The following is a 26,857-nucleotide window of genomic DNA, read 5'->3' as shown; positions in this document are numbered from 1 at the left end:
AGATGCTTATACACTCCTTTTTGAAAAGTTGCTGTACTGCACCATCAGCCCAGATAACTGTCTCTGGTGAGTGCAGTAGCTGTCATCCTCTGCTCTAACTCCGAAACTTGCTACTCCCCTTCTCCTGTGGCTTGCTGTGCAGTCCAGTGGCTTTCTGAGGTAGTGCAGCACTGCCTGTTGAGGTGGGGATGAGGAGGCTCGGAAGGGAGAGTCATCAAAGCTGGCAAAAGCTAGCAAAAAAAAGGCAGAATATCTAGCAGTGAGATATTCATGTCAGGGGATGGCAGCATTATAAAAAATTAAAAATAAGCAAAGAAATAAAACATTTTACTTAACCCAGCACAGTTTTAACTACAATTATCACCCACCTCCTGGCCAGTACCTCCTGAGGCAGTCAGTTCTATTAGTTCAGACCTTTTTGTGTCAGTTTGGTTGGAAAGACTTCCTGGGCACCCTCATAACTGATCAACATGTTCCCTTGATTATAGTAGGTATTGGGTTTATCTGCTAATCAACAGTACTGTTACTGTAGATAGCTGGAAGCTAAGATCTTCAAATATAGCTGGATTGGTGATGATGAATCTTACCAGGGACTTGGTGAAGGCAAGAAATGTTTCTTTCTGCTTTTTCTTAGAATTTGTTTTTCTTGGAAAATATTAGGTAAACAAAATAATTATTTTCTGGAATATTCGTCTTGAAGATTACAAATCCAGAAGTTCAGCAATATTATTTAATCACCACATAACTCTCTCTCTCACACAGAGACCAGAAGGATGATCATTATTTAAAACTACAGCATACTTCAAAGTTTGTTCAATAGTGCAGTATAGTTCAAAAATACAACTTCTCTACCACTGTGACCAAAATCAGCAAAAAATTTTAATCTCTCAGGGTATGTCTACATTTGCCCCCTAGTTTGGACTAGGGAGGCAAAAGAAGCATACCAAAGTTGCTAATGAAGCGCGGGATTTAAATATCCCACGCTTGATTAGCATATTTGCGGCTGGTGGCGATTTTAAAATGCCGGTTGCCTGATTTAACTTGCCGCATGTAGATGTGGTAGTCTGATCCAAAACCCTTCCCTCGAATTAACTGTTACTCCTCATTGCACGAGGAGTAACAGTTAATTTGAGGGAAGGGTTTTGGATCGGACTACCACGTCTACACGCGGCAAGTTTAATCAGGCGACTGGCATTTTAAGATGGCAACCGGCTGTGAATATGCTAATCAAGCATGGGATATTTAAATCCCGCGCTTCATTAGCAACTTTGGTATGCTTCATTTGCCTCCCAAGTCCGAACTAGGGGGCAAGTGTAGACATACCCTCAGGTTGTTGCCCAAGTAGCCAATAATATTGGTCATAACAGTAACATAGTGTTGCCTCTGGTGCTTACTCAATCTGGAACTGTGCAGAAATTCTCGAGAATATCTCTACTTTAGTTGGAAAAATGAAAACTTCCATGGAATGGTTTTGCTTGGGGCAGATTATTTTCAGGACTTTTAGTGCTCTTCTAGCCAGTATATATTATTTTACACAAAACTACATGCAAGCCAATGTCAGACTAATACATGTGAAGGGTTTGTACATAATCTAGCTGTAGTCCAGAAGCTCTAGCCTGTCCTCAAGTATGGAGCTTACTTTTTCTCACAAATTGCTTTCGTGAAAACTTTCTAAGTGTGAGAAAGTAGAATATCACACCAATTAAATTTCATAAGACAGCAATCTTCTTGTTATTGAACTTACTTGAGCTCTCCTACAGAAAATAAAAGAGAGAAGGCTTTTTATCAAAAAATTAATCTTAGAAGAAGTATTTGCTTGGTTGTAGGTATAACTGCTTCAAGCTTTAATCCACCTTGAGCAAACAAGAACATTTTTTTTCAGTAGGTTATACTCTTTTCACCAAACCTAATATGACTAGAAATAAGATCCCTTTTGTCATTATACAACTCTCTGCAATACAGAGAGCATTAATGTTGTAATTCAATAGTAAAACTGAAGTCTTCTTTCATTGTCCAAACTCAGCGAATGTCCAAGTAAATAAAGAGTATAAAACAGCAAAAACAAATTAGATTTTAAAGTTTGTGTTTCATAATGTAAGGCAAACAAATCTATTTTAGTATAATATTTCAAGTTATTTGTTACTGTCTTTTGAAAAAAACAAGATATGAGACTTGTTCTGATGCTCACCTTTCCACTCATTCTCCAATTTTAGCTCTTTTGTTTCCTATATCATTTTCTACTTAATCTTCTGCCAAATATAGAGCATGCTGTTGGTGCTCAGCAAATGATTAATAAACTCACGGCTGCCTTTTCGTCGCTATTTTATTGAGGCTTATTTATTCTCACAAATTTATAGTTAAAACATAAAAATGTGTAACATACAAATTACAGAAACGTACTCTGTCTCAAATTAACTGGAGTGAGTTTTTAAAATGTAGTTTAAAAATAAAGTTAGTCTCAGTTGTGGCAGTGGGGACTCATTCTTACCATGAAGTCTGTGGCATAGAGGTGAGAGGAGAAAAAGAATGTATTTCATGCATTAACAGGAACCACCCTCAAGTTAACTTTGTAGTCAATTATCCACCTCCATAAATATACACAGAACATTGTGTATAGTGCAAAGTTAGTGCCAAAAAGATAAGATTCTTCCAAGGGCTTATTTTCTCAGTTTATTCAGCCAAGGGCTTATTGCCTCCTTAAATTTAATCTTCTAAATAACATTACTTTGTTGTAGAAGAACTTGGCTTAGTTTTATTATACACTATAGTTAATAATGACTATATATTGGTGTGAATAATAGAGGTGTATACTTAATATGCTGAACAATACACATCCCAGCTTGTGTTTTTTGCTCTGTTATACTGTGGTATCATAATACATGTTCCCTGGATCACAAAAATAAAAGGAATATCTTTATGCATAGCATTATAGAAGCATCAGTCAAGATACTACACAAACCTTAATTCTCAAACCATTCCTTTTGAGGTAGGGGGAGATTCAGGACCTATTCAGTGAGTAAGAGAGCCAAGATCAGAAGTGAGAACTCTGGCTTGCAGTCCTACTATGTTGCCTTTAATTTAATTTTGATAAGGATTATACTAGAGGTTGAACTTGTATAGTTTTGATCTGACCTAGCTGAGTGTACTTAGAAAGGGTGTTCTATAGAACTCCATCTTGTCATCCTTCCTGACCTTTGGAAACATTAATGATCTGGAATAGGTTGCCGTATTTTCAGTCTGCTGATTACCTGCAGCTTTATAACTCCCTCTAGTGACCCAGCTGGAGCTGTTGATTTGTATTACTTATTGTCTGGAGGAAATTAGAATGTAGAAGAGTCCTAGCTGGCTGAGTAGATCCAGATAAGACTGAAATGGTGTTGTTTGTAACCTGAGGAGATAGTGTGTGGGTGGTGTTTCTTCTTTTGAGGGTGTGCACTTCGCTTTTGATTAACCAGGAGTGTAATCTGGAGGTTTGGTTAGACTCCTGGCTGCTATTGGAAGATCAGGTAACAGCTATAGCCAACATGGCCTTTTTCAATTTGCAGACAAGAGATTGTGTCTGTTTCTTGGGCCTAGCAACAGTCATGAATGCCTTTTTCACCTTGAGTAAGACTATTGTAATGTACTCTACATGGGTCTACATTATAATCTATTCACAAACTGAAGCTGGTGCAGAATTTGATGTCCTGTTTATCAAACAGTATTTCTATTTGTGGGCACATGAAAACCGTGCTCTTCAACATGCACCAGCTGTCTGTTGGTTTCCAAATTGATTGTAGATGTTGCTTTTACCTATAATGTCCTACATGTCATGAGATCTACTAATCTAAGAAATTGTCTCGCTCTCTGTGATGCCCTGGTACAAGGTGTGGTCCATGGAGTCGACTGCACTGAAGCTCGATTAGTATAACAGATGGGGGTGGCTGGCATGGCACTTTGTTTTAGGTCCACAGATGTTTGGAACTCCTTTCCCATAAGGTGTATAACAGCCAGAGTTGCCAGCCTTCCTGGCATTGAGCAAGGCCTTCCCCTTGTATGTGAGAGTTGGGTAAGGCTGATTGTGATGCTGTAGGACTGGGGGGGGGAGGGGTCTAATTCCTATTATATTTATGCTGTTGCTAGGTTTATTTTTAAAAGTTGGTTATGTGTGCCAGTGTCTTTGCTTGGCACATTTTTTGATAGTTTTAAAAAAATTCAGTTTGCACAATAAAGATTCCTCACTGTGGGCTCCATTCTAGTAACACTTTTACAGAGGAGATTTCCTCTCCTGAATATTTGCAAGATTGGCCCCTAAAGGTGAAAGCCTGACAGTTGTTCAGCCTTGTCAATTCCCACTGAAGTCAATTGTAGTTAAGGGTGGTCAGCACCTTGCTTAATTCGTCTCTAAGTACTTTCTAAAAGTGTTATAAATGTGGTATTTTTAAAATGTTTACCTCTTTCTTATCTTTTTGTAGGTGGTTTGTCCAGATTGTAGTGATGATATTGCAGTGAAAAAGGACAATGTTCTAGTTCGTTCTTTCAAGGATGGCAAATTGTGAGTAAAAACATAGAAGCTAACAATTAAATATTTGCACTATCTGAAGTGTGTGAGGAAGTAGGGGGTGTAGCAAAGAAAGTGCTTTTAGCTTATTCATTATTACAGCAGCCTTTATTCTAAGTGTAAAGATACAAAAATGAACCACATTGATGATAGTTATCCTTTAACCCAGTACTTATTACCTACAGGAAATATAAAACTACCCTTATAATTATCATCCCAAACTATATAGCTACAACTAACTATGTGGTGTAGCAGACATTGACTGCATTCCTGTGGGAGTTTGTGGGAAAACTTGAGATTCTTGCTGATTTGTTTGGGAGAGAGAGCCATGTCTCAGAGAAGATTATGTAGGTCCAGGGATGTTGGAAAGGAAGAGAAAGAAGAAAATTTCTCAATAGCCTTTCTCTTTATTAAGTCAGGAAGCTTTATTTACTAGTTTATGAGTGGAGTGTAGGACGGAATTACTATCTGATTAAGAAAGTGCTCTAATACTGATTTGCAGAAGAAAATATATTAAAAAAATGGAAAATGAGTGTGCTGGCTTACAAAGGAAATATGTGCTCTTAAATGCTTGTGAGAAAAGAAATGGAATAAAACTTTTTTATGACAGATTCAGTTTTTTTGAAAACAGTAGGTCCCCTCTGAGCTAATTTATGCTTTTTGATTCTGTGTGGCAGAATTCCTTTGCATTTTGCAGGAAGGATGTTGAAATAGAGAACAGTTTTATTATAGTTTCGTTTTAGTTTCCTTCTTACCTCTAAAACAGCAGTGCACAAACTTTTCCAAACCCCTTTACCTTTAACAGAATCTGTCCGGAGCACCAACTTCATTACTGCAAGGCCAAGGCTAATGCTAGTGTTAGGCATAAACAGAGTAAGCAATTGCTTAGGGCCCCAAACAGCTCAATATTAATTAAGGCTTCATTTAGTCACAGAGGTCACAGATTCTTGACCTCTGTTATGTGGCTTCTTCCTGCATGGCGTGGCTTCAACTTCAGAAAATATACCTGTGTAGAGCCTGCAATGGGCTAGCAGTACCTCTGAGCTAGGTGACTTGCTGAGATGAGTCAGGTGGGGTATGTCTAGACTACAAGGTTTTATCGGAAAAAGGTACGCACATTGCACTCTGCAATTTGTATACTTTTTTCCGATAGTTTTTTCGGAAGCAGCTTTTCAGAAATTTGGCCGGTATACACTGGGCCAAATTTTGGAAAAGCCTCCTCTTTCAGAAGAGCCCTTCTTCCTTGTGGAAGGAGGAAGACTGGGCTTCTGAAAAAGCGCACCTGCTCTTCCGCAAGAAAAAGCAGAAGAGCAGACACGTTCCCTGGACACAACAGAGTTTTTCCAGGATGCCTCTATCCTGGAAAACTTCCATAGTGTAAACATAGGTAGGATGGAGGTAGAGCTCCCTCCCTGCCCCATCTGGGAGCCCTGGCATAAGCCACTTGGCATGGCTGCTTGCCTCCCTTCTTCTCCTAGATATAGCTCACAGTTTGCAAATCACTTGTCTAGAATATGATTTCAGCAAATTGCTTAATAGTAACTACTTCACAGATCTGTGCAGGTCAGTAGAGGAGTCCACCTAGCCCAATGGAACCCCAGTTTAGATTGGGGTCTCTGGATATGACTACAATATGGGTTGTTAATATTTTCTGTTTGTATAATTCTGAAATCTTTTTCACACTGATAATATTTTTTGTTAATTGTATCAGTAATGGTGTGAGGTTTGGTGACTTGCTAAATTAATATTATGCATTTTCTGAAATCTCACAAAAAATTACTGTTTATTGTGACAGTTTCCGTTAAGAAAATGCTTTCCTGAATGTGATAATGAATAGACGTTCATGGCTAAGGCTAGGGTTTAGTTACAGGTATTTTTAGTAAAAATCAGGTACAGGTCAAAGGCAATAAATAAGAATTTATGGCCTGTAACCTATCAACGACTTACACTATAAAACCCCCTAACTAAATCTGGGGGGGATGTTGTGGGGCGCTGCTGGGGACCCACTTCCAAAGACAGTGCTGCTGACCAGCAGCAGCACAAAAACAAGAATGGCACTACCTTACTATGTTGCGCTGCTGCAGAGTAATGGCACTGTCTTCAGAGCCAGGTGCTTGGGCAGCAGCTTCCACACTCCGACCACCCAGTTCTGAAACCAAGGAGAAAGGATGAGCAAGAAAAAATCATGGACATTGTTTGTATTTCAAAAATCCACTCAGACAGAGATCGAACAACCAAAAAAGAGGTTACATCCAAAAAAATCTGATGTATGGTAACCCTTGATCTCATAATCCCCCTACAATAGCCTTGCAATCCCATTTTGGGTCTGGATCCCCAGTATGAGAAACACTGCTATATAATAGTAATTTGGCTTTTTTTAAAATACGTATTTTTTTCTAGAAAAGTATACTTTAAGTAATTTTTGCCTTGTCAACATTCTTTTAAATTCTCTAGTGCTTCTGTACCAAGAAAAGATGTTCGAGAAATTAGTGAAACTTCATCAAAGCCTGATGCTTTGTTAAAGCAAGGTAAGAATAACCTTTCAATACAAAAAGAGCAATTTTTTGTTTTATTATAATTAGCTAATGGTCCATATGTTGCACCAAATATATAGGAAAGCATGGTTTTGCATTCTGTAAGATTACAGATAAAAGGTTTTCTTATGATGATGTCTGTAGACTTTTTGAAATGAAAAATTTTTATACATCATCAAGCACCATCTTTAAAAGCATAAAAATTATAATAGATTGATTATAAATGCAGGAACAACCACCAAAAGGTAGTAATGTAGTGGGAACCAACTTCATGGATTTTGCCTGAAATCTAACCCCTGGCGTTGGGCTTCATAGACGTTATCTGCATCAAGATGCACACATGATAGCCTTGAAAGGGTTGCCTACTCAATTAATACATGCAGGAGCAAGCTACATACGGTCCTCAGCCAATCAATACAAAATAAATGCTTATTGTTACCTCAACCCTCTTTCTTTCCCATTCCTACCCTTTTGGTTTATCTACCTGTTGTGTCTTGTCATGAGTTTGGACCCTAAATTCTTTAGGACAGAGATGCCTCTTAATTATGTGTGGGCTGGTGAAGTTAGGCATCAGTTCAGCTTAAATAATAATAATTATAAATAACTTGGATTGCTTGATGCAGAGACCACTGGATCTGTATGGCGGAGCACCTCTGCATACGTTTGCAAATAAGGAGTGGCTGTGGAACAACACTGAAAATTGTATGATTTGGGAATGGAATGATGGATTCTCACCCTTCCCTTTTCTTTTCCAGTCTTCTTTGCCTTTTTATTTTTAAAACAAATTGATCTGTCTTATAATGCTAATAAATGCTCGTCTTTTTGCAGCCTTTGACCAAGCCCTTGAATTCCATAAAAACAGAACTGTTCCCAGTAATTGGAAGACTGAGTTGAAAGAGGAAAGCTCCAGCAGTGAAGCTGAAGAAGAGGAAGAAGATGAAAAAGAAAAAGAGGATAATAGCAGTGAAGAAGAGGCAAGTATAATGTTGCAAACTAGTCTGTTCTCCTCAACTGTATATTGGCACTCTGCTTAGAACTCACAGCACAGATTTTCACGCTCCTTGTATCTTTTACACACATGTCTGTCTTAGATCAAATTCTTATTTGTAGAACCTCCATGTGGAAACCAAATTAACAATTTTGAATGGACTCAGGAAGCTATCTCTTCACTGAAGACTGAATTAATAAAAGCTAAAGAAAGGTGAAAGATCAAATCCAAAGATTAAGCCTAAGATGAGATCTGGCCCATATTGCTGCACCCAAGCAGCAATATGTAAGGGCCAAGAGCTGTGTTACTGGGATAGGTCACGGTGGGACAAGCCTGAGATGGGAGTGAAAGAAATGTGCTGCTAAGTACATCTTACATTTACTCAAAAAAACAGAAAATGCCCCTAACTAATACCTGATAATAGCATGCTTGCATATTAATAGAGACAGAATGTTTTGTCATTGTGGTTGAAAATATCTATTTATTGTACCTTAAAACATATGGGTCTTAAAACCTAGATTTGTGTATGTCCATTAGTAGTGTTTGGTCCACCTCATGCCTTTGGAGACAGCTTACTAAAGGAGATTTTAAATAGTAAGGAAGTTCAGGTTCCATCACTATTTGCATAGGGGTTCTGCAAGGGAAGCAGCTCTACGTTATATCCAGGCCTGCTTAGGAGTCCCGCTGGGAGATAGACTGAACAACATGTCTCCTTATTGGCCTGACTGGCACATCCCCAGTGCGTCTGATCTAGGCCTCTTGTGGAGAGGAAGTTGAAAGTACAGTAAACTTCCGATAATCCGGCACCTTTAGGACCCAGGGGGTGCCGGATTATCAAATATGCCGGACTATCAGAAGGGGGGGCTATGAGGGGTCTGGGGTGGGGTGGGGGGATGCTTACCCAGACCCCTTCATAGCCCCCCCTTCCGATAGTCCGGCTCTGCCCCAAGAGTCCCTGATTCAGCCGCTGCTGGTCAGTTCCAGCAGCGGCTGAATCGGGGATGCCTGCAGCAGAGCAGCTGGAGTGCTGCCGGGTTGGTCGAGTAGCGCCGACGCTTGGTGCCGCGAGACCAACCCATCAGCACCCCAGCTGCTCTTGGGGATGCCTGGGGCAGAGCAGCTGGGGTGCTGCCGGGTTGGTCCCGCAGCGCCGCTACTCGGCACTACTGGACCAACCCGGCAGCTCCCCAGCTTCTCTGCCCCAGGTGTCCCCAAGTCAGCCGCTGCTGAAACTGATCAGGGGCTGATTCCAGAAAGCCAGAGGCAGAGCTGCTCTGCCCTGGGCTTCCTGGAGTCAGCCGCTGGTCAGTTTCAACAGCAGTTGAATCGGGACACCTGGGACAGAGCAGCTGGGGCGCTGCTGGGTTGGTCTGGTAGCGCCAAACTCGGCGCTGCGGGGAACAACCCGGCAGCACCCCAGCTGCTCTGTCCCAGGTGTACCCAAGTCAGATGCTTCTGAAACTGACCAGCGGCTGATTCCAGGAAGCTGGGGCAGAGCAGCTCTGTCTCGGGCTTCCTGGAGTCAGATGCTGGTCAATTTCAGCAGTGACTGAATCGGGGACAGCTTGGGTGCTGCCGGGTTGGTCCCGCAGCCCCGAGGGGCAGCGCTACAGGACTTACCCGGCAGCACTCCAGCTGTTCTGCCCCCGGCCTTCCCGATTCAGCCGCTGGTCAGTTTTAGCAGCGGCTGAATTGGGGATGCTGGGGGCAGAGCAGCTCCGATGGTCCGGCTGCCCGGAGCACTTCCGGGTTCCTGATTGTGCCGAACCATCAGGAATGCCGGACCGTCAGATGCCGGACCATCGGAGTTTTACTGTAGCTTGTACCATTTCTCGACCTCTAGGTGGTTTTTCTGCTATTAAATACCCCAGGCCTAGTTTCCACTAGTTGTGGTGGTGAATGTGAGAGATGAATTTGTCCTAATACTTCTTGAATCTTTCAAATAATTACAAAAAATGTATAAATTGTTCTGTATCTCTCTTTCCTCATCCTGTGATAGAATTGGTTCACTAAACACTATCTCTATGCCTACCCTGACAAAAGAAGCAGAAGAATTTTGAGGCAGGGCTCCAATCCACCCACTTATTTTCCACCTGTGTCTTTTGGAAGTATAGAATACAGTCCTATGCCTCTGTCTCCTAATGAACTGTTCTTTCCTCCTCGGTTTGGAAATAAAAAACACAAGAGAAAAGATGAAAGTCAGAGGAAAGAACTTTGCTTCCCAGCTGGCTTATGAGGCTGTGTATGTGAAGGGGATCTGATTCTTCTATTTCCTCTGTACTTTCTTTTGGTGCTCAGATTGTGGTTTGTCCAGAGCACTCTCCTTTAGCCACAGAGTGGAAGCTATTTCTCTTTATTTAGTTATACATCCCTGCATGGCTGACTGCAGTGCTGCAGCCTAATACTCCCACTCCTGGTTGAAGCTATAGACAAGAGGTGGAAAATGCTACTGTGTTGTTTGTCTGAACCCATCTTCCTTGGTTTGGACTTTCCAGGAGGCTGCAAGTGTGTATGATTGGAATTCTGCCACCTCTCCAGACTCACTTAGTTCTCATACGGATCCCTCCATGGTACTTTGAGGATCTGCCAACTACAAGAATGTCTGCATCTGTCTGTTGGTCTTATCTGGTCATGCTAACAGAAAGTATAGTGTAATGCCCTCTTCTTCTGGAAGAGCCACATGGGAGGCCAAGCGTGAGGAGAATCTGAGCTCTTAAGTACTACTGTTTTAAGGACTTGGCATTTAGACCCTTTGCCTTTGGGAGATAGCTACAGCTCCTTTTGCCAATTTTGGCTTCGCTGGTGTAGCATGAGTTGCTGTTCCTCCTCCATGCAAATTCCTTAAATGCCTTGGTAAACAAGTCTGGCTCTTACTGCTTTCACAATCTAATGGGATTTGGTGTCATATTTCTGCAAATTGCTTCCTTGGTGTCTCCAGCATCTGGACTGGCGGTTTACAAAATAACTGCTAGGGCTTTTTGTGCATGCGTGTACGCCTGCCCACTCGCCCGACCTGTTTTTTCTCCCCCTTTCATTTCTCTTGTTATGCTCCTTGAATTTCCTGCATGGAATGTCTTTCTCCTTAGATAAAATATGTGAGAGAGCACTCTTGGAATTAGATAATCTTTCCCCTCCAGATTGTTCTAGCTCATTTTAGGTCATGAAGAATTTTATTGATTTCCTTATTACTATTCATATGGCCTCTCTAACTCTGCAGTTCAAGTCACAGGAAGGATCAGTTTTTGTTTCCATTCCCTTCATTTCATGCTTTGATACTATGATGATAGGTGCCATAGAAGTCTGAGATATTCGACTCTTTTTTTTAAGGCTGTTCTCTGCCCAGTGTCCCTCTTCAAATGGAGCTCTGTCTCCCAGTCACTTCTTTACTAGTATAAAGAAGACTAGATCTAGCATTAGCCAAATATGGAGGTATGGATCAAGGTCCATTCTGAGTTATAATAAAACACATATAGTATGAATGTTAGCACTGAGCTGCTTGCGTTTTCAAGTTAGAAATAAGCTACTTTGCTGGTTCCTTTAATCTTCATAATGCTGACAGGTATACTGGTATTCCCAGAGTAAACACTGATGACATTGTCTAATGCAGCAATAGTCTGAGATGGCAGAATATTGAAGGTTATTGATCTGCATCTAACAGTCTCCCAGGATGCCTTGTCCTGAGACTCACAATGAATTTGGTTCTTCAGTAGATTTGCAGAACAGCAGGGATCATTAACTACCTTGTTACAGTATCTTTCTTCAGTCCACTTGTGAAATCCACTGAGCTTGCACAGACTCTGAGAATGTACAATTGATTGTCAAGCTTTTTATATCAAATCATAATTCTGCCCTATTAGCAGATTATTGTAGAATCTAGTAGGGAATTTATCAAGGGATACCCACTTGCAGTTTTGACATCTGATATAACAAGTGTCCAGGGCTTGCTGCTGCTATAGGCTCTTAAATTGCCATGCAGCATGCTCTGGGTGTTGCTAAAAGCTACCCGGTGTGTTTGTGTGGGTGATTGGTGGACGAGGATTGAAGGCTAACTGCCCCAGTCCCACTCCTTCTGCCAGAGACCCTGCCCCTTCCAGGAGGGTGGAGCTGCCCACCGCCCAAATACTTTGCTCAGGAGCCTAGTCTGTCAGCCTCCCGATTAATATCAATTGAAGCACATGGTATTGCTGAACATTCCCTAACCAGCTTGCAAGGAGCCATTGTACTTGGTCTCGTCATTGATCTCTTCCTGATTATTGATCTCTGCTTAAGTCTAGTGTAGAGGATTATTAGTGTCATAAGTTTAACATTCATAAATATTTTGATGTACCTATTCTGGATTTGTTTGTTTCTAATTAATTCAGCGTATACCAGGTAGTTTTCCTCTGGCAATATGAATGCAGTTGCATTGACCTTGGGGTGTTACCAGTGTGGCTTGTGGATCCACTGAAGAAAAATGTGCAGGCACGATTTTATCTTCTGCTTTATCTTTGAAAGTGACTTATTCTATCCAGGCATTAAAGAATAACCACAGCTAGGACAAATGAGTCTGAAAATTGTGTGTAATCATGCTGTCTCTGTCATTACATTCTACAGTAACTCAACTTTAAACATAAACTAAATTTGCTACAGTCGTTTTCCAACGTCTGCTAGTTAGAAGTGGTTAATAAGACAAGTGATACATTTTCTTTTCTTGTATTATTTATATTAGGAAGAAATAGAGCCTTTTCCAGAGGAAAGGGAGAATTTTCTACAGCAGTTATACAAATTCATGGAAGACAGAGGTGGGTGTTTTATCTTCAATTACGTAATGACTTAAAATGGATATACTGTGTAAAGCAATACATTGAAACTTCAAGGCTGTGATACACTGTTGCTGTAAAATTCATTTTTGGAACCAGTGTGGCCATATCCATCTTTTCTTGCTCTCTCTGTATCTGGGAGATTGTAGTCTATCGCCTGACCTTCTCTGTCTTCTCAGTATTCCTGGGTGCTAAAATGCAGATTTCCTTGCTCTGAAAAATAGGTGTATATACACCCATTTACCCTGTATATCATACACCTATGTGCCTTTGTTGAACATAGCTCTGCATTTAATGCCTGCTTTTGTTAATTCTGTTACTACATATAAGGGATGTAATAGTGTAGTCAATTAACCGATAAATTGATAAGCAAAAGCTTATAGGTTAATGCTATAGACTACGTGCATTCTCTCCCACCCTTCTCCCCACCTCACAAGTAAATTTTTTAGCAGCCTGTCTGTCCTGGCTTGCAATGGGTCTGGGACCTACTCCTACTGTGGCTCTGCATTTAAAATGTTATTAGAAGGCAGGCGGATAGGCAGCCCGGTTTTGTTTCATGCCAGGTTCAGGAGCGCAGGACTCCTCCTCCCTCCTCCCCAGACAGGAGCTGCTGCCACCCCTGTATCAGAGGCAGCAACACAGGGCAACAGGGGGCTCTTTGGGAGTGGGGCCAAATTGCACCAGCTGCCAGCCTCATCCCTGGAGACTATAGAATAGTCGAGTAACAGATAAGAATATATGAGATTATTCAATTATTCAATTAACCGATATTTAACATCCCATCCCTACTACATACATTCCATTTAATAATTTTAATAAGATGCCTCAATAAATGCATTTTAAAATGACAGATACTATTTGGATGGTTCAATTCATTCTGGTTTTTAGCTTGTGCCTTGTAATAACATCTAAATGTTTGTGTTATTGATAAGGAAAACTGAAATGCTTTTAAAACATATGCCTTTAATATCTCAGATACTTAACAGATGGTGAGGTCAACTTCACAAATAAAAACGCTTGTAGAAAGCAAATAGTTTCCCCTCTTAATTGTGTGATAAGACTTGCATTCAAAGGCCTTTCTCTCACTCAGGCTACAGCTACACTGCCTTTTTTTGGCGGAAGAGGATATGCAAATCACACTCTCATTTGCATGTCTTCCTTCCAATTCTTTTTCTGGAAGAGGTTTTACCACTAAAAAGCCCGGTGTAGATGGGGCCATTTGTCAGAAAAAAACCCTTTTTTGCAAGATCCTGTAAACCTCAATTTTTGAGGAATAAGGGATCCCGAGAAAAAGGGCTTTTTTTCGACAAATGGCCCCGTCTACACAGGGCTTTTTAGCGGCAAAACCTCTTCCAGAAAAAGAATCGGAAGAAGATATGCAAATGAGAGTGCAATTTGCATATCCTCTTCAGCAAAAAAAATGACAGTATAGTCGTGGACTTACTCACTCACAAATTATGGTATTGTTAGTGGATTGAGATAAAAGTGAGCTTTTAAATAAAACTGTATTGTTGGATTATGGTATTTACTATCTTATTGTATAAATAGAAAAATAAATAAAAGCTGTACCGTGGACATGATATGATCAGAGTCAAAGAGCTTGTAGTAATGTATTTAGTATCATGAAATAATTTAGTTGTAAATTGCTGGTGTTGTTCTCAGCTAACAAGACACACTTCAAATATTTTAATAACTGCATTCTTCCACAGGGACTCCTATTAATAAACGACCTGTACTTGGATACAGAAATTTGAATCTCTTTAAATTATTCAGACTTGTACACAAGCTTGGAGGATTTGATAATGTAAGTATTAAAGTTAGGATGGGAAGTGTTTTAGATGCATAGCCTGAAGAAAAATATATAATGATAGATTAAAGCAGGGTTGGGCAAAATATGGCCTTGTGGGCCAAAGACGGCTTGCCAAGCCACTTGATCCAGCCCATGGGAACCTCAGCCAGGCTCTCTGCCTGTCTCACCCCCAAATGCTTCTCTCTAAATGCTGTGTGCCCAGGAAGGAGAAGGGAAAGGCTTCACACTCTGCCTCCGCCTCCAACACAATCTTGCAGCTCCCGTTGCCAGAAACTGGACAATGAGAGCTGCCTGTTAGCAGGACAGGCAGCGTGTGAAGTACCCCTTCCCTTCCAGGTTTGCAACGTTTAGGGCTACACATGGTTCCCGTAGCTGGTGCAGGGGCATGGAAGACAGGAACCCCAGCTAAGGAACCTGCTGGGCTGCTGGGAGAGTGCAGGGTCTGGGAAGGGGGAGGGTTGTAGGAGGGGCGCAGTGTGATTGGGGGGGAGGGACAGAGCCTACCCCTGGCACTCCAGCCTCTCCCTCCCCCCAACTGTCTGCCCCCTCCTGCATCCCTCCCAAACCCTGCACCCCTATCCCCTGCATCCTCTCCTGCACCCCTGCCCCAAATCACAACCCCCTCCCAGACCTTGCACACCAACCCCTACTCCTGGTCACAGTCCATATCCCTGATCTCCTTTCTGCACTCTTTCCCCAGATCACAACCCCCTCTTTGCCCTTTCACCCCCTTCTGCACCCCAGTCTCCTGCCCCCACTCACAATTCCCTCCTTCTCCCAAACTCCTTCCCAGGGCCCACCCCCCCTCCTGCACCCTAACACCTTACCCCAACTCCCTTCTGCACCCAACCTCCATCCCAGACCCTGCACCTCCTCCATTAATATCATGGAAGAGTTCACCCCTTGACCACTTTCCAAATTCATGGAGTGGCCACCTCTCAAAAATTATGCTTGCCCCGAATTAAAGTTATAATAAATAAGATTCTTGTACAGAAACCCAGGAATCTGAACACTTAATCCTACAACATAATACACCCATTAGCATTATTAAAAACAAACTTCCAAACAAACACATTATATAATCTGATTTCTTTGTGCTATATGCAATAGATCTAACTATTGCTATACAGTAATATAATCAGTCAAAGAACTTTTTCACTGAAGATTCAGGGTGAATGCTTGTCAGAGAGCCTTTTTTTCAGAAACTGAGCAAATCACTGCACTGTAAGACATCAAATGCAAGCAATCGGAATTAAGATGTCTGTGGCATCCTTAACTCCTCCTCATTGGGGATCATCTCTAGATGAGTGTGTCATCTGGAATTAGCTGAACTGATCTTGAAGCAGCAATTGGATCACTTACTTAGAGAACAAGATTTGGTACAGTAATTTTTGAGGATTGTTGGAACTGCGCATACTGCACATGTTTCACAACTTGAGCACATTACAGACATGCCTACACTATGCGGGAGATCGATGTTGCTGTGGTTGATCTTCCAGGGTTTGATTTATTTCAAATTAAAAGGGCACCCTCAGTGGCACTGATATTCCTGCTTCTCCCAAGGAGTAAAGGGAAGCTGACAGGAGCATTTGCTCCCATTGGTCTCCCACTGTGTGCATAACGTGGAAACACGCTGTAAGATATGTCGACTCCAGCTACATAAATTATGTAGCTGGAGTTGCATATCTTATTTGACCTTCCCATTTAGTGTAGACAAGGCCTATGCGTAATAGAGGAGTTGTTAGAGGCAGTTTCTGGGGTTCCCGGGTATTACACCATTCAGAACTTAAAAATTGCCACAAACAGTTTGAACAGCCCTCTTTATTTTAAATTAATAAAGCTCCTGTTTGGATAAATAAGGTTATCATCAAGTGTTTGCTATACTCCACTTGGCTGACGCCTGCAATTGAGATTATAGCTTAGTGAAATGTAAAATGACAGAACTTCTAAACTGATTATAATAATTCTTTGCAGCAAAACAATGATATTTTTGTTGTATAGACCTTTTTTGTGGATCTGAAGAATTTTTTTTTAGAATTGTTAGTGTTCATCTATTGCTGCAAATATAAAAGACTTAAGTCAGTCTTGTGTTTTATACTGGATTAATATGCATATTTATATTCTTCTGTGTGTAACAGATTGAAAGTGGAGCAGTATGGAAGCAGGTGTATCAAGATCTTGGAATACCCGTGTTGAACTCAGCTGCAGGATATAATGTTAAATGTGCTTACAAAAAGTAAGTGATGTATAGCACATGTAAAACACAGAGGAAATATGAATGGTGATACCACTGTAGGGTGTTTATGTATAGGTTCCAATTGAAACATATTTTTTATGAAGACTAGTCACTGTATTATTATTTACTTTGGAATTTTAAGATTCTGAAATGTAGGACTGGAAAGGACTTCGATAGGACACCTCGTCCGATCCCCTACTTTGAGTCAGGACTAAGTTGTTGTTCAACTTATGCTATAGTTAGAATTGTGCCTGTTGTTCACCTCATGCTATAGTTAGGATTGTGCCTCTTCTGTTATGTATATTCTTCTTCTTTGTTGTGTCAAGTGTCTTTACTCTCAGGGCCCTTCACAACCTATCCCCACCCTACCTGTTATCTCTCATTCAGCATCAAAAGGTCAATTCCTGCCTGTTATTGGCCCATGATATTGTCTTCCTTTACCCCTTGTTAAATTTTCAAACCAACAGCCTTGTGCATTCTTCCATTCTGCCTCTTGGAAGTTCCTATAAATATCTGCAAAACTAATTCACTATTCCTCTTCCCTCCTTAAATGTTTTTTCTGCTACTAAGCCTATAAAACTTTGACAGTAGCTAGGCTTCTGGTATATTGAGACTGCCTCCTATCATACTGACCAATACTTCCTCACTCTTTCCTTGTACTGCCTTTTTAGTCTGTCTGTATCTATCTACTGTCTCTTAGATTTGTAAGCTCTTTGTGTGTTTCCCTCTAAGATTTTTCATCCATGAGTGGAGTGAGTTTTGTTTTGTATACCAATATTGAGTCAAAGTGCGCTCATTCAGATGTATGCCACTGCGGCACCCAAGTTACTAGCAAATATCTTATATATATTTTTTTAAATGTTATGGAAGAAGGAATACTAAAACAAGGGGTAATTACTAAGGTGCATGACTTTAAATGTTTATTTAATATGAAGTCAAATATAAAGAAAATTAATATGGCAAAATTTTCAGTAGCCAACTTCCTTGGTTTATAGTCTTCTCCCAGGCCCTCCCCCAGCTGGACTAGAGGGTCTCCTTTCCAGTCTTATGATTCTTTGATTACTGTTGGAATTCAAAACACCAAAAGGATGTTGGAGGGTTTGCTAGCAATAGCCAAAGTATGATATCCAGGAAAAAAGTTTGAACTATAGCATGTCTCAACTTTTATTAGGACACCAAGGCTTGACCACAGTTCATCAGGGCAGGAAAGCTGAAAGAGTGAAAGTTGTATCTAAGCTCCCTTTGTGCCTTCTGTATTTTCCATCTTGCCAGAAGCAAATCCAGGTGCTGTCATATGTTAGATTAGCTTCAAGTCTGCACTGCCCACAGTTCCATAGAAATCATAGGAGTCCAAGAATAAGCACCGTGCAGCACTGCTCTAGTTTTTCTCCAGAATGTCCCTACCTCAGGAGCTTTGGGGTTTGGGTGAATCACAGAGCCATTTCATTGGCTCTAAGCAAGACAGGAAGTCCCCTACCTACATTGGGGGTAAGACCCAAGTAGGAAAGTGAGATCATTGCTTTTAGGGTGCCACTGGAATGCAAAATGGCCACACTGCATAATGCTGCACAAATAGCATGGACGCCTATTGGCACAGCCGGGTGGAATCCCCTTTTCCCCCTCTGCAGCTGTGCTGGGAGCCTCTGGCATGCTGCTGTGGGAGTTAACATTGCCCCCCCTCCTCCTGGCTGGGTCCCTGCCCTGGTTACCTCCCACAGTGTCTTGAGTCGTGTTGTTGCTGACTGCGCAGAGCAGTAGCAGGACAAGCAGCAGGCAGCACTATGGGTCTCAGGTGGCCCAGGTGCTGGGGCAGCGAGCGTGTAGTGACCCCAGTACGCTGAGCAGTGCCACAATGCGTTTTCCCCTTGGGAGGGCTCCCCACCCCCTCAGGCAGCAGGAAAAGCTGGCCGCTCAGGCCCACTCCTCACAGTCCTCCGCTAGCAGTGATGGCAGAAGAATAGCAACCTGATCCCCCTTGGCGGCAGCAGCCACTGCTACAGCAGCTCCCCGGCACCTCTATGCCACACCACAGCCCTTACCCCTGGAGCAGCCGCATCACAGCCCAGACTCCAGCTTTGGCAGTTGCTGGAGCAGCTGCTGCCCACCACACAGCCCTGGCCTCAGCTGCCAGAGCAGCTGCTGTCTGACGCATAGCCCTGGCCTCCGGAGCAACCAGACAAGTCACTATGTGGCCCTGGATGCAGCTCCAGCCCTGGGGAGTTGGGGACAACAATGAGCTGCGTGACTGAGTGCCCACTCGCTTGCCACCAGCAGCAGCTCACCTTCCATCAGCACACTTCTGCACGGCTCTGCTTAGGAGGTGGGCAGGATTGAAATTTCCTGTGTGTGCCTGCACAGGTGCTCACCCGAGAGGGAACTTGGGGCAGGGATTGTCTTTTTGTTCTGTTTGTACAGTGTCTAGCACAATGGAGTCATGGTGCAGGACGGAGGATTCTAGGCACTAAGATAACACAAATAATAAAAAATAACAAATATAGAGCCAGAGGAGGAATTGAAATCTGTGGTATTTGAATGGGTGTTAATTTGCCATGATATCTTAAAATATGTATTTATTTTGATGATTTTTGCTCTTTTTCTGGAAAGTAATGAAAATACTGTAAATCTGTTTATTGTAGCCTCTGAAATACATGTATTTTATGTATTAAAGGTGTAAAGATCTCACTAAGTTAATGTGTATATAAATGAATGTTAGCATCATCACATGGAGTGTAATTTTTCTTCTTTCAGATACCTATATGGTTTTGAAGAGTACTGCATGTCAGCAAATATCGAATTTCAAATGGCATTGCCAGAAAAAGTGACAAACAAGTCTTGCAAAGAGTGTGAAAAAGAAAAAGAATTGAAAATGCGTGAAGAACCTGAACAGGATGTTAAAGAAATAACAGCTGTTAAGGAAGAGCATAAGGAGGAGGAGGAGGAAGTGCTCATACAACAGGAAGAAACAAAACCAGCTGAGAATGACAGTGAATGTACAGAAAATGATAAACCCACCTTTGTGGTAAAATACTTTGTTTATTTTAAGCCTAGTTGCTAAATGGAGGTAGTGTTATGGAGGGGAATAGGAAGGAGTATATTAAGTAGGGCTGAAATCACTCTTATGGAGTTAAAAACAAACACAGCAAACACCTGAACAATTGAATATGCTGTCTTGATAATGTGTTATTCTTTCCTTATTAATATGGATCATATCACTATTAATATGGATCGAATCACATTTCTGAAAATAGGGTATGGTGGCTGATAGCAGCTGTATAGCTAAAGGAGTAGAAGTACTGCATACTGGCTACGTCTACACTGGCCCCTTTTCCGAAAGGGGCATGCTAATTTTACAGGTCATAATAGGGAAATCCGCGGGGGATTTAAATATCCCCCACGGCATTTAAATAAAAATGTCCGCCGCTTTTTTCCGGCTTTTAGAAAAGCCGGAAAAGAGCGTCTACACTGGCCCCGATCCTCCGGAAAAAAGCCCTTTTCCGGAGGATCTCTTCAAAGTAGGAATAAGAGATCCTCTGGAAAAGGGCTTTTTTACGGAGGATCGGGGCCAGTGTAGACGCTCTTTTCCGGCTTTTCTAAAAGCCGGAAAAAAGCGGCGGACATTTTTATTTAAATGCCGTGGGGGATATTTAAATCCCCCGCGGATTTCCCTATTACGACCTGTAAAATTAGCATGCCCCTTTCGGAAAAGGGGCCAGTGTAGACGTAGCCACTATGTCTGGACATATGCTTGCTATTGCAGAGAATCTTGGAGGCAAAGCATCCATGATCTCCTACAGGACCACTGTAGGGGAGACCTTATGAAAGGCCAACAGGTGGAACTGAATCTGGGTCCTCTAGAGCTTAGTACATGAGCCTCTACAACTTGAGTTGTAAAGCCAGCTGGCTCTGCTAATGTTGTAGAGGAAATTCATTCTTTCTCTAAGTGATCTATATGCCACTCTCAAAATCAGACCAAAATATGTGGCCTACTTTGCCCTGAAAGGAGTTGTATCCTCTTAGCAGCCTGTAATAGTAGGGTTTCTGTTTTGAACCTGGCTTTAGATTTAGGTCTCAGTATTACAATGCATTGCATTTGGATGGATGCCATCCATTTCCATCCCCACCCCAAAATCAGTGAAATTCCAAAAGAGTTCAGGCATCCATCCTGGGGCAATGCATTATAGGTCTAGGACCTTCAGAGGGATTTGCAGGCAGACCTTTGTAAGTGTTATTGAGGTAGTTGGGATTCTATGTAAGGATAAAGATTTGGGTGAGTGAAGTCATTTGCAAGTCAGAGCTTTGAGCTATTGCCACTGTACCCCACAGAGACCTAAAGAGGATGGCAGGAGCACTACTTGACATCTGTTTAAGATCCACTGCGTTTAGAGTGAAATCTTCCAAATGAAACCATCAAAGAGAAACTGTCAGTTTAAAAATTGCATTTAATAAAAACACTAGGACCTAAGGTTATTGAAGACGACTAAATTTAAAATATTTTTATTATTCATTTTGAATGCTTTTAATTTTTTAGTGCTGTTCAACTTGGAGAATAAAAATTGACTATTCAGTTTTACTTTTAGTTTAGTTTCTAATCAGCTTTGCTTTTGGATTCTCATTAATTTGGCATAATGAAATAATTTTGAGCAGAAAAATATTTGTTTTTTTGTTAGAGGTTGTTTCTATTGGAATTGAAAAAATAGAATGAAAATTAGAATTTCTTACATGTTTTAAAGATTGTTTTTTAAAGAAATTTGAATGCAGATTTAATCTGTCAGCTTCACTTTAAATATTTCTTCTATTTAAAAAAATAATGGTAAATTATGTGGCTCTGACTGTCCTTCTGCAAAATTTAGTTCTCATTTAATAACAAAGAATATACTGGGAATAATAACAGTCCTAAAACTTTTGAATTTTATCCGCTACTTGACTAAGTGTGTTTTGTCTGCCTTTTTCAAATGTTTACCATGTTCATTTTTATTGTAGATTAATTATATTTTTCTATTTTCTTAGGGAAACCAAAAAAACATGGAAGAATCTATATATACTCAATCTGACCAGGAAAAGGAATTTAGTTCAATTAAAACAGAAGATGAAGCCAATCTGGGGGATAAAGAGGAAGAGAAGATTAAACAAATGGAAATTCTCAACACAAACATGGAGGCTGAAGAAAAAGAAAAATCAGGGTAAGTTGTTTGTGTGTATGTGTGTGTGTGTAGTTAAGGAAGCTGATGTTTCTTGTTAAAAGTATGTTTTCTCATAACTTGAACTTCAAATCAAATGGCATTGTGAGAACTTGATCCTTCAAAGACATAACAAGCATGTGCTTAACTTCATGCACTACGAATAATCTTACTGAAGTTAATGGGGCTACTCACATTGCTAAAGCAAAGCATTTGTATGTGTCTTTCCAGGTTCAGAGCCTAAATATTTAAAAGTAAATGAACAAGTGAAAAAATAGAAAATGTATGTAACTTAAGTCTACTTGATTTTAAACAAAGTGGCCATCCTAGTGGTCTAGTGTTTGCTCAGCTCAGATACCAGTTTGGAGTGTGGATTTCTGGGTTTTTTGGCTCTTGCTCTTGGGCTTGGGAGTGTTATGGAGATAATGTTATGGGGAGTATCTTGTATTTCTCAATAGCAGTCTGTGGTTGAGTAGAGGATGATTTTGACAGGATCAGAAGAGCAAATTAAAATGAAGTAATATTGGTGCCATGTCCCAGATAGTCAGTGGATGAAACAGGGAGGCAGAACATTCCTCCCTTTATGTATGTGTGTACATATTCTCCATAAAACAATGGAAATGTCTTAATATTTAAAAGCAAAAAGAATGGAATGGCCAGTCCTTAACTAGACCTAGGATAGCTAACAACATACATCTCTCACAAGAAATGCATATACGTTGTTGTGTTTGAGCGCTAAAGTTGGGAAATCCTAAAACATACATCTGCAATACATCTGCCCCATCCCGCATCTGATGGTGAGAACAGCCCAAAAGATGACAGAATGTGTTTGGTTGTGCTGCAGGTGGGAACAGGATATGCAGAAATGCTCTAGAATTGAGTTTTATGAAGACACCATTCACTATACCATGAAAGTTTTCTGAGTCTGGGATATACATGTGGCCATTGCACTGGATTTGGCCTAGAGGAAATATTTAAATATTACATCATTGACACATTTCATCATGTAGAAAGGAGATAGTAAAGAACTGCTTATACAAACATATATTCTACAGAGTAAAATAATTTGCATAGTTAAAATATAGGACAATGCATTTTAATGGAAAATTTGCCCAGACAGTAAAAAAAGTGCAGCCAAGAGAGGTATGTCACTTTTTTCAGAACTAAATTCGGATCAGTTTCTTTAAAAAGTCATCTTTTAAAAGCATAAGACTTATTTTTAATACTGGTGTTAACCAAATAACAGTGCAAATGAAATTACTAAATTATAAACTGTTTTCAAATAACAATTTGTATCTGGGTAACTTGAACGCAGATTAGTTCCTCTCCATAAGGAGAAGGACTGCGTAGAGGATAGGAAGCTCCAAGAGTTTTTCCTTGCATTGTTTCCACCAAACTGCTCTGTTGTGCGGAAGGCAAGATTTGACAGGATCAGAAGAGGATCTGACAGAATCAGATTTTCCTGCTGACCTTCCTCCTGTAATCCCAGGCTTAACAACTGGGGTCAGCAACACAGTGGGGCTCTGTGCAAAAGTTTGTACAGAATCAGATGGCATTAACTTCTGAGCATTTCACTTCTGTTTTATTTTGTGTACAGGGAAGGCTAAGTATGTTCAGCACGCAGATTCCTTTCCAGTCCTGATCCCCTGTCTACTCTTGTATCCCTGGCTGTGTGGAGTCATCTACACAAATCTGGAGACAGGGAGACAAAGCAGCAGAGAGAACTGGCATCTGCTCCACCGACTCAATGGGCAGGGCTAATGTATGTGTAGAGCCCTTTGTAGGCTGATTGAGAGGTGAACAATATCTAGGGCATAGAACAGGGGTCTTCAAATTTCATAGCACCAGGACCCCTTCTGAAAGCTCAAAGACTTCAGCTCCATGACATAACAGTGACATAACAGTGACATAACAGTGACACTCCACAACGTGGAACAAGTTTGTTTGTATGAGCCTCTCAAAGTCTGTACCTGTATGGACTCATTAAGACTAATGTTTCATTATCTTTTATGGCAATGGCAAACTGTGGGTCAGGATCCCAAAGCAGATTGTGATTCCATTTTAATAGGATCATCAGGGCTGGCTTAGATTTTCTGGTGCCCAAAGTTGAAGTTGAAGCCTGAGCCCACCACCCAGAGCTGAAGCCAAAGCTCAAAGGCTTCAGCCCTGGGTAGCATGGCTCAGGCTATAGGCTCTATTCAGAATCAGGAAGAAACTTTGTGGCCAATTTATCCTATACCTGCTCTCTGGATGGGTTTCTTGGACTTTCCTCTGAAGAATCTCATACTGGCTGCTGTTTTACGGCTAGTCTACAGTACTGTGCTACATCGGTATAACTGCACTGATGCAGCTGTGCTGCTGTAGCACATCTGGTGAAGATGCGCTGTGCTGATAGTAGAGCACTCTCCCATTGGCATAATTACTCCACCTCAACAAAAGGCAGAAGCTATGTTGATGGGAGAGCATGATCCACACATAGCCAAGTGTGTACACTGCTTTAAGTCAGTTTAATTTATGTTGCTCAGGGGAGTCAGGTTTTTTTTCCACATGCGTGGGTGACATTATACTACCGCTTAAGTCGATGTAATTTGACAAGTCCAGAGACAATGTTGGGTGAGAAGAGCTGCTGGGCTGAGCCAGTATGGCTGTTCCTGTGTATTGCCTTAGGGTTAGTTTACACTTCACTGTTCCAGGACTCATTTTATATTGATGTTCTGCTGGACTGGAAGTGGGCAGATAAGAGTCTCATTGAAGTCCTTCAAAATAGCTCTTGATATAGTGCCAGAGGATCATAACTGAGGTGCAAAGATATTCCATTCCTCCATCTTACTCTTCCTGGTCTATTTTGTCTCTGCAGCTTCTGTTAGCTTGGGGTGCCAGGGGCTGGATGTCTCCCTGTGGGCTGTTGCTTATTAGCCTAGAGCACTAACTATGGGAATACTGGACTAGCCCACACCAATGTTCTCTGCTTGTTGATACCTGCAGATTCAATTCTGACTTTCACTGGACTGAAATTTCCTGGGCTCTTACTCTAAGAGAAAGAGACTCTTGCTTGACCAACATCTGCTAGGTCCTTAGTTAATTTCTGCTTGTTATAGGAACATATGGTTAAGCATTTCTGACCAAAATATGATTCTTTTCTAAACCTGTAGTTTTGAACTCCTCTGATCTTGCAACTTCCAATTTTTAGCACAACCACAAATTTTCCTAGAAATTGAGACTAGCAGATTGTGCCAATAAGGAGGAAATGCAATTAAGCAGATGTAAAACATGTACGCTAGCTCTTTTAAAAAGTTAAATAAATTATTTAAAAAACTTTTATGATTAATAAAATAGAGATCAAAATCTGATACTATTCATCTCTCTTCACACAGAGGAGAAAAATACTAAGAGACTCAATAAGTGAATTAAGATGATTGTTCTCCCTTAATAGTGAGGATGACATTGAAAACTTAGATCTATGTAAAATAAGGCAGTGAAATACTGGACAGCAAGATTGTGGATGCATGTCTTTGCATGCACAAAAGTCTGCATGTGGGTATCTTACTATCAGATGTGCACGTCTTATCTAGGCTTTTGTTTAAACCTTGGAATGCAAATTTTGTGGGCATGTTAATGAGGACTATTGGGACTATTGGATAGGGATGTATATAAAGAAGTTAATTACAAGAATATGAAAAAAATTAAGTCAGCAGCTCTGTTTCACATACAGGAGGTAACAGGATAACAGATTAAGTATTTTTCTCCTGCCCGTTTCAATTTATTCTGAGGGTACTTTGAAAAGTAGCATAATTTTTTATTTAGTGTTGTTGAAGTGGTATTGCTCCCAGGATATTAGAGAGACAGGGTGGGTTACAAATCTAAAGAACGCTGTGTAAGCTCAAAAATGTGTGACACTCTCTCGCCAACAGAAATTGGTCCAGTAAAAGATATTACCTCATGCATCTTCTCTCTCTAGTTTTGTATTTGTCAGAAGAGGTACGTTTGGAAGGCTTTGTGATGAATTAATGTAAAATTGTGTGAGAGGAATTTAAAATACTACAGTAAGGTGTGGTTTAGTGTGGTTGACTGTTAATCATATTGTTTGACTTTTGGAACAATTAAAAGAATATGCAGTCAAATTTAATTTTGCGTAAAATAAATCATTTGAGGGGAAATAATGTCATCCTCCTTGAATAGTTGGTGTGAATACCAGTATAAATTTTGCATTATTAGCATAAGCACAAAAAGATCCCGTTATACCAAGTGCATTTGTAGAGTGTCATATATAGAGACTCACCCATGTAGTCTGTGCATTGTATTTCTGTGTACATGTGTTGTGGGGGCATGCCTCTCCAGCACATCCTCTTGTGGCCCCAGCACATGCTCCTGGGTACTTTCAAACAAGTGTTCAGAACTGAATAGTTCAAACTCTGTTCGCAGAATCTCATTTATTCACAGTTTCAATATATACCCCTTTACATGATTTGATCTGTTCACTCATTCTACAAATGTAACTAATTTGTTAACCTCTCCAGTCCCTGTTGCTCCATATCCACCCGGCCTCCATGTAAAAGTCCCAATCAGTTTCTTTCCCTTTTCAGGAGGTCACAACCCTACTTCCAGACCTGGGTTGTACTTCAGACAATCCGTCTTCAGCTATCCTTAATACAGGAGTGTCTTAGCTCTCCTCCTTGGAGCTGAAGTGGACTTTAGGTCAGCTGTAGAGCTCAAGTAGTTTCTCTTCAAGCTGACCTTTTTCCCAGTTTAGTTCTTTTGCCTACAGATTGGGAG

The 26,857-nt window shown here is 40.9% G+C and overlaps 1 protein-coding gene across 4 annotated transcripts in view; it reads left to right on the top strand.

The window, feature by feature from the left end:
• Positions 1 to 26,857, top strand: part of ARID4B (AT-rich interaction domain 4B) — a 148,897-nt gene that overhangs the window by 64,666 nt on the left and 57,374 nt on the right. For 3 of the 4 annotated variants that reach the window (XM_075924772.1, XM_075924769.1, XM_075924771.1), the window contains exons 9-16: positions 4,455 to 4,534; positions 6,995 to 7,068; positions 7,903 to 8,048; positions 12,771 to 12,843; positions 14,571 to 14,665; positions 16,810 to 16,907; positions 19,656 to 19,926; positions 21,915 to 22,087. In XM_075924772.1, coding sequence (XP_075780887.1) covers positions 4,455 to 4,534; positions 6,995 to 7,068; positions 7,903 to 8,048; positions 12,771 to 12,843; positions 14,571 to 14,665; positions 16,810 to 16,907; positions 19,656 to 19,926; positions 21,915 to 22,087 — 1,010 coding nt within the window. Of the gene's footprint in view, positions 1 to 4,454; positions 4,535 to 6,994; positions 7,069 to 7,902; positions 8,053 to 12,770; positions 12,844 to 14,570; positions 14,666 to 16,809; positions 16,908 to 19,655; positions 19,927 to 21,914; positions 22,088 to 26,857 lie in introns of all 4 variants that reach the window. The other variant, XM_075924770.1, reaches the window with a different exon arrangement.

Source organism: Pelodiscus sinensis, chromosome 3, assembly GCF_049634645.1.
Source record: "Pelodiscus sinensis isolate JC-2024 chromosome 3, ASM4963464v1, whole genome shotgun sequence".
Lineage (NCBI taxonomy): Eukaryota > Metazoa > Chordata > Testudines > Trionychidae > Pelodiscus > Pelodiscus sinensis.
This window is presented reverse-complemented; position numbering and strand designations above follow the sequence as displayed.